Genomic DNA, 8,673 nt, shown 5'->3' on the forward strand with positions numbered 1-8,673 from the left:
ACAGCATCCATAAACCAATCCATCTGCACATCAATACAACAAAGCATTTTCCATGTCATAGTTCATTTAAAACCCCTCAGGTCCAGCTTCATAAATACATTTCCTGGCATCTCATTTTTTTTTGTTTAATGAATCATTATAAATAAAAGTGTTGTGTAATTATTACCTTAAAATAAGTTACTATTAAATAGGAACTGAGAAAGAAGTCTTCCCTGAGTCAGTCTGAAAAGCTCAGCTTGTCAGGCAAAGATCAGAAGGGGGCAACATATGCAAGAGGGATTTCTAAGTGAAAGGTTCAAGGCATCCTGGCTCTGTGGCACTGCCTGTTTTGAGCAATGCTGTGAGGTGTCAAACCTCAGCCTCTAAAATACAGGCACAGCTACCTTATGGAGATGAGAAGGACAAGAGCAGACCTTTGACAAGAAACTAATGCCCTGTGTTGAAACAGAGCTGTAAACACTGGCCTGGAGTTTTCCTTTTCAAAGGCAGCAGCAATATACAGCCAGTCTATGCCTCTCAGTTGCAGTGCAACACAAACTGCATCTGGAGTGGGGGGGAGGTTCCACAATACTGAATCAGTTTGAGTTATAGCAAGAGTTGCTCAAAGCCATGCCTTCAGGTCTGAGCTGGAATCCTTTCAGTATTTCTTCTTGTGCCCTCCTTTCTTTGGGGCATCAGTGCAGGCATTTTCTATGTAGTCAAACAGCAAATCCAGCTCTCCAATGGCTTTAGTCTTCCCATTCTTTCCCAGCTAGAAAAGAGAGGAATTTAAGTTTTAGCATCTCATTATTTCTTCAGCAATTTGAAATTAGCCTTGTTGCAGAAACTGAATTGAGAACTTAACTCTCCTCTTTCTCTCAAGTAGGCTTATCTGAGTCATTGTGCCTGAAGATATAAACTATCTCATTCATATGCTTGCAACCTGGTCTAGCTGAGGATGTTGGACTAGATGACCTTTAGAGGTCCCTTCCAGCCAGAACCATTCTTTGAATCTATGATTCTGTGATTCTGTAATTGTATGAGTCTGTCAATCTATGATTCTGTGGTTGTATGAATCTGTGATCCTGTGATTCTATGATTCCATGAGTCCTTGATTCTATGATTCTGTGAGTCTATGGATCCATGAATCTATGGCTCTATTATTCCATGGTTCTGATTCTATTATTCCATGGTTCTATGATTCTGTGAGTCTATGGATCCATGAATCTATGGCTCTATTATTCCATGCTTCTGATTCTATTATTCCATGGTTCTATGATTCTGTGAGTCTATGGATCCATGAATCTATGGCTCTATTATTCCATGCTTCTGATTCTATTATTCCATGGTTCTATGATTCTGTGAGTCTATGGATTCCATGAATCTATGGCTCTATTATTCCATGCTTCTGATTCTATTATTCCATGGTTCTATGATTCTGTGAGTCTATGGATCCATGAATCTATGGCTCTATTATTCCATGGTTCTATGATTCTGTGGTTCTATGAACCTATGTCTCTATTATTCCATGTTTCTATGATTCTTTGAGTCTGTGAATCCACGATTCTATTATTCCATAATTCTATGAATCCATTATTCTGTGATTCTGTGATTCCTTGATTCTATGAATCTATGATTCTCTGATTCTATGAATTGATGATTCCATGAATCTATGAATCTATGATTCTATTATTCCATGATTCATGAATCTGAGAGTCTATGAATCTATTACTCTATGATTTTGTGATTCTATGACTCTATAATTCTATGACTCTATAATTCTATGAATTGATGATTCCATGAATCTATGAATCTATCTATGATTCTATTATTCCATGATTCTATGAATCTGAGAGTCTATGAATCTATTACTCTATGATTCTATGAATTGATGATTCCATGACTCTATGAATCTATGATTTTATTATTCCATGATCCTATGATTCCTTGATTCTGTGATTCCATGATTCTATGAATCTATTACTCCATGATTCTGTCATTCTCTGACTCTATAATTCTATGAATCTCTGATTCTATGATTCCATGACTCTGTGATTCCATGATTCTATGATTCTGAAGGTTTAGATTGCCATAACATGTGCAGAGAGGGCTGGAAGTGGAAGCATCCCTAATGCCCTCTTAAATGCCTCTGCAGGCTTCTCCCCTTAAATGATTCCCAGAGACTGTCTCATGATCAGCTCAGCCTCAATGACTGGGGTTTGGTGCTAATCTTGTAGAATGTTGGAGCAAAAATGTACCTCTTCCATCTTTCTCTTCATTTCTCCCAGGTTCCTTTCAATCTGCTCTCTCTGTCCTGATGGTTCCTGAAAAGCAAAGAAAGGGAAACATTCAGACCTAACATTGGCAGCTAAATGCAACGATGTGCTTTGGGGTTTATTTTCTTCTCTTCATGTTTTTCTGTCAACCTGGAGCTGGATATCTTTGATCTGAGGTTTCCTTTTTCTATCACTGCCTTGTGCTGCTGTTTGCAGCATTCTGAGATTCAGGAGCAGCCACAAGAGTCACAGCCCAGGGGAGGGAGAGAAACCCAATGCTACTCACACAGTGTTTCAGCTGCTGGGTCAGGGCTGCCAAGAACTCTGCCACCTCCTTAGCATACAGGTACTGGTCCTTGGCCTCAGTGAGGAGGACATCTTTCACAACCATCTCCACAGCCCTCCTCATCACGTAGCAGTGGTTGCTTTCCTGTGTATGCAAGGGAGAGGTCACATTAAATCGTGGCAGGAGGTCAACAAGTGCTGCATGAGGATGCACAGTGCAGCCTCTTGATGTGAGGCTCACCTTGACATTAGCATAGAGCTGCTGGCCAATGAGCCTGTTGTCTGTGTCCTGGTCTGAGTCTCTGGCCTGAGAGGAAGGAAGAAAAATAAAGGAAATGTCAGGTGGGGACAGGAACCTCCCCTAAAGCCAAAATAATTTAACCCCCTGATGTTTTCCTCAATACCAGTTGAGATGAGATGAGGGAACGGACACCATAGACAGCCTGTTACAGGTAGATGAGCTTGGACATTGTGTCTGTTTCCACCCCTTAACTGGGTGGGATTCCAGGTCAGTATAGCTGGGAAATAAGCAAGCAGGAGCCTGAATTTCTGTCCTGCTCTGAAATGTCAGCTGTTGTAGTGGTTCTGGTGTCCAAACTCAGTGCCACAGCTGGCCAACATCACCAGCGGCCGCAGCGCTGCCGGGAGATGCTGCACCACTCACTGCCATGCACCAAGGGGGACCCACCCACGGGAAAAGCAGCCACGAATCCTGCCCAAGCAGAGGGCTGTGGGATGCCCAAGCAGCTGCCTGGCCATAGCTGGGGCCACCATCAGGCTCAGCTCCAAGTGAGCAGAGATATTTAAGCTCACACTTCACAGCTGTCCCAAGCTAATAGCAGTCACTCAAAGAGAAGAAGCTGCACTGCGCCAGAAGCTGCCTCTGCCTGGGGAAGCAGGAGGAGGACAGGCTCTTGGCAGCTGCACAGCCAGTGGGCACGGACCCACTTCACACTCCCAAGCTCTGCCCTGCTGCAAATGCATGGAGGGTTGTTGTTTTCTCGTGGAGAAATAGCAGAGAGAGGAGTGGCAAAGCCGGGAGCCGCAGCAGCAGCAGAGGCGCCAGTGCCCAGGTCCCGCTCCGAAGGGCACGCAGGTTACTGTACCGTCTTAGCCAAGGTGTAGGTGTGGTTCCTGATGTAGGGCTGGAAGCTGATCTTCCTGAGCCTGCAGGCATGGTGGGCAGTGAAAGCCACCCCTGCCCCTTTGGGAGGCAGAGGACTGGTGAGAAGGAGAGGAAGGCAGCAACAGCAGCAGAAGAAGACCCATCCTGAGAAGCTCCTGGTCAAAGTCTGCAGGCAGGCCATGGCTCACGATCCAGTCGTCTGCTCCAGCACCACTCAGCTCTGGTGAGAGAGGAGCCTTAGCACCAGAGAGAGTGGGCAAGGTGCAGTGAGAGAGGCAGCAAGGCTGCAAGCCTTACCTTTGCTGTGATTCCTGATGTGCTCTGCAGGAGGTGAGGTGCACCTTATATAGGGTTGCCAACATCTCTCTCAGCCTCTTTTTTTTTTTTTGGGGGGGGGGGGGGTACTGGTGGTGAAAGAAAAGATGACATCAGCAAGTCTCTTACTTTCCAGTATCCTCTTCTGAGAACAACCTAACCACTTCAAAAGCCACAAAGACAGTATCAAGGCCATAGTAGACTTGAGTTTCTTATAAAGCAAACCAAGTTTTAAGGCAGGGGCTTTTACTGGGGTAGAAATCTTGGATTCTTTTTCCAGAAGAGCACTTGAGAAATACATGGGTCTGTGCCTCCTGACCTGATTTGAACAGGCTAATTAGACTGCCAATTTGATGGCAGGTGGTGTAAATGATATCAATGTAGCTGGTCTTCTCTGGTAATAGGCTGGTGCTTGCTATACATGAGTGGTCGGAGAGTGAATCTGACCCAAAGACCTACAAATACTCTTTCCCACACAGTGCCCCCCCTGGAATCACAGATTCTGCAGGATGAGAGCTGGGTAGCATCTCAGTCCTCCACCCACCTGCTGTAGTGCTGCAGTTTTGAAGTCAGGTCTTAACAATCTGGTGTGAGAATAGATTTTAAAAGCAATGGAAGTGGCAGCAGAGAGGAAGAAAAGCCTGGATGGGGCACTTAGTGCCATGGTCTGGTTGATTGGGTAGGGCTGGGGGATAGGTTGGACTGAATGAGCTTGGAGGTCTCTTCCAGCCTGGTTGATTCTATGATCATCAAGTCCAACCTATCATCTAACACCTTCTAACTAACCAAACCATGGCACCAAGTGCCTCAGCCAGTCTCCTTTTAAACATCTCCAGGGATGGGGACTCCACCACCTCCCTGGGCAGCCCATTCCAATGCCAATCACTCTCTCTGACAACAACTTCCTCCTAACATCCAGCCTAAACCTGCCCTGGTGCATCTTGAGGTGTGCCCCCTCATGTGGTGGGTGCCTGGCAGCAGAGCCCAACCCCACCTGGCTACAGCCTCCCTGCAGGGAGCTGCAGACAGCAATGAACTCTGCCCTGAGCCTCCTCTGCTGCAGGCTGCACACCCCCAGCTCCCTCAGCCTCTCCTCACAGGGCTGTGCTCCAGGCCCCTCTCCAGCCTTGCTGCTCTTCTCTGGACACACTCAAGCATCTCAGCATCTCTCTTAAATTGAGGATTCAGTCTCCTGCTGCCCATCACTGAGACATCAGAAATCTTGTAGGACCAACACTGCATTTATCACGTTCCTGATCACCAAATTCCCATCTTCCACCAACTTATCCACATTCCAGGCTGCAGTCAGATGCACTGACCATCCACTCATCTGTCCAGGTGATTTCCATACTCCTGACCCCATTCTGCTGACATAAAGGCAGTGCTGCTCCTCAGGCTCAAATACTCTGCAGGGTGCTAAAGGGAAACTATGCTCTCCTTAGAGCATGATTTGCAACCCAGCTGTGGCTGGCAATGCTTGAGGGCACAGAACTGGTGCAAATGCAAACTCCTGCTTGTCTGATGCATGCACACCAGGCATGCAGCTGGCACAAGTGAGAAAGCAGATCTGCAAAGCCAAGGCTTCAGCTCTGCCACTGAGAAGGAACAGAGACAACCCTGGGGTTCTCAGGACAAGAGCCTAAACCAGCCTTGCCTTGTTGGCTGACATGAGGTTGGGCTTCATCCCTTCTGGCTGAGGTTGTCAGGACAACCTGAGGCATAGGAAGATTCATGGAACCATGAAGGGGATTTTTTTCCCTGTGAGGGTGACAGAAGCCTGGCACAGGCTGCCCAGGGGGGCTGTGGAGTCTCCCTCTCTGGAGATAATCCAGAGCTGCCTGGATGTGTTCCTGTGAGCTCTGCTCTAGGGGATGCTGCTCTGGCAGGGGAGTTGCACTGGCTGAGCTTTGGAGGTCCCTTCCAGGCCCTGGCATTCTGTGATTCAGTGACAAGTGCCCAAACCAGTCTTGCCTGGTTGGCTGACCTGGTTCAGCAGGTGCTGTGCTGCTCACATTTGTTCAGACTGCTGCAAGGAGCCCACCTGGCTCCAGGCTTCCCACATCTTCTGATACATATTTGAACACCAGGCAGAGGGAGGTGGTGTAAAATGCTGAATATCTTTTTTCTACTCTCTTTCATGCAGTTCACAGAACCTTAGAATCCAGAAGGGCTCTCTGGAGATCATCCAGTGCTACCTCCTGCCAAGGCAGGATGCCCCAGGGCAGTCCACACAGGAATGCATCCAGGTGGCTTTGGAAAGGCTCCAGAGAAGAAGACTCCACAACCTCTCTGGGCAGCCTGTGCCAGGGCTCTGGCAGCCTCATGGCAAAGAAGTTTCTCCTCATGTGGAGCTGAAACCTTCTCTGTTCCAGTTTGCATCCATTGCTCCTTGGCTTATTGCTGTGCACCACCCAAAAGAGCTTGGCCCCCTCCACCTGACCCCCACCCCTCAGCTATTGATAGACATTGCTCAGATCCCCTCTCAGCCTTCTCTTCTCCAGACTGAACAGCCCCAGGGCTCTCAGTCTCTCTCCAGAGGGGAGATGCTCAACTCCCTCACTCATCCTCATGGCTCTCTATTGGACTCTCTCCAGCAGGTCCCTGTCTCTCCTGAGCTGTAATCATAGAACCACAGAGTTATAGAAATCACAGAATCATAGAATCATAAAATCAGAGAACCATAGAATTAAAGAGTCATTCATAGAATCATAGAATCACAGAATCATAGAATTACAGAGTCATAGAATCATAGAATTATAGAGTCAGAGAATCATAGAATCACAGACTCACAGACTCAGAGAATCATAGAATCACAGAGTTATAGAAATCACAGAATCATAGAATTAATCATAAAATCAGAGAACCATAGAATTAAAGAGTCATTCATAGAATCATAGAATCACAGAATCATAGAATTATAGAGTCATAGAATCATAGAATTATAGAGTCAGAGAATCACAGACTCAGAGAATCACAGAATCACAGAATGGCAGAGTCCCAGAATCACAGAATCACAGAATCATGGCATTAGAGAATCACAGAATGGGGTGGGTTGGAAGGGATCTTCAAAGGCCATCTGGTACAACTCCCTTTACAGTCAGCAGGGATATCCTCAGCTAGACCAGGTTGCCCAGAGCCCTGTCCAGCCTCACCTTGAATACCTGCAGGGATGAGACCCCAAGCCCCTCCCCAGGCACCCTGTTGCAGTGTTCCACCACCCTCATGCTAAGGCCTCTGTTCCTAAACCACACCTGCTATGCTTTTACTTAATTTTACAAACTTCTCCAAGCTGCTACACAGTAGAAATTAACCTTTGTCATTGCTCCCAGCTCTTATTCTCTGCTGAGTGCCATCCCAAGGGTTAAGTGCCCAGCCCAGCCCCAGCTCTCAGGCACTAATTGCAAGGAGTTTCCTCAGTTCATCAAGAAACCAAAGCGGTTGAATCTTCTCGACAATGACTTCTTGACCCATATTGAAGGCAGAGGATTTTGTGAGGAGGACTGGAAGTCTACATCACATCTGCCTCAAAAGCCACAGATGCTTCCTCCTTGCTTTGAATGAGGCCACAGGTGAATAACCAACACTGTACTTCGCTGCTCAGCTGTTGTGTGGCATCACAGGCACGGAGGAGTTCTCCTGGGCTTTGGTGCATGTTCTGTCAGATAGGAATCTACTGCATGGTCACAAACAGCCTCAGCCTGGAGAAGAGGAGGCTCAGGGGAGGCCATGGCTTAATTAATTAGCAGCCATGTTAGAAAGTACTCTAAGTCCACTTAGCACCCAGCCTCTCCATTCGATTGATCAGAAGAGGTCTGATTGGGACCTTATGCTCGCTGCAGCTACCTGAAGGGAGGCTGTAGCCAGGTGGGGTTGGGCTCTGCTGCCAGGCAAGCAGCAATAGAAAAAGGAGACAGTCTCAAGCTGTGCCAGGCCAGGTTTAGGCTGAATGTTAGAAGGAAGTTCTTCCCAGAGAGAGTGATTGGCATTGGAATGGACTGCCAGGGGAGGTGATGGAGTCCCCATCCCTGGAGGTGTTTAAAAGGAGGCTGGATGAGACACTTAGTGCCATGGGTTAGTTAATTGGAAGGGTTGGGTGATAGGTTGGGCTCAGTGATCTCAGAGGTCTTTTCCAACCTGGATCATTCTGTGGTTCTGTGATTCAGTAATGGACACTGGGCTAGAAACATCCTGGAGAGCAGGCATGTGAAAGGGTGAGCCTGTGTGTTGTCCCCTTGGCTCTTTCACATGGCAATTGGTTCTACTGCCTATCACTACCTGACACCCTAAAAAGTCTCTCTCCAGCTTTCTTGTAGCCCACTTCACATGCTGGAAGGCCACAATAAGGTCTCCTCAGAGCCTTCTCTTTTCCAGACCTAACAACTCCAACTCTCTCAGCCTGGCCTCAGAGCAGAACAGCTCCAATCCTCTGGTCATGCCTGTGGCTCTTCTCTGGATACCTTCCAGCACCTCCAGATCTGTCTGGTAACAGGGGCTCCAGAACTGGGCCCAGAACTCCAGGTGAGATCTCACCAGAGTGGTGTAGAGGAGGAGAATCCCCTCTCTCACCCTGCTGCCCACACTCTCTTGCTGCAGCCCAGCCTCTGGTTGTGTCTCTGGGCTGCAAGTGCACACTGCTGGCTCATGTTGAGCTGCTCACCCACCAGCACCCACAAGTCCTTTTCTTCAGGGCTG

The 8,673-nt window shown here is 47.5% G+C and overlaps 1 protein-coding gene across 1 annotated transcript; it reads right to left on the bottom strand.

The window, feature by feature from the left end:
• Positions 1–523: 523 nt before the first annotated feature.
• On the bottom strand, positions 524–3,847 carry IL22 (interleukin 22). Its single transcript, XM_064166573.1, has 5 exons — positions 3,647–3,847; positions 2,782–2,847; positions 2,542–2,685; positions 2,238–2,303; positions 524–751 (listed from the first exon to the last, which is right to left on the bottom strand). The coding sequence occupies exons 1-5, from the start codon at positions 3,845–3,847 to the stop codon at positions 638–640; spliced, it is 591 nt and encodes a 196-aa protein (XP_064022643.1). The 3' UTR covers positions 524–637.
• Positions 3,848–8,673: the final 4,826 nt, after the last annotated feature.

Source organism: Pogoniulus pusillus, chromosome 27 (genome assembly GCF_015220805.1).
Source record: "Pogoniulus pusillus isolate bPogPus1 chromosome 27, bPogPus1.pri, whole genome shotgun sequence".
Lineage (NCBI taxonomy): Eukaryota > Metazoa > Chordata > Aves > Piciformes > Lybiidae > Pogoniulus > Pogoniulus pusillus.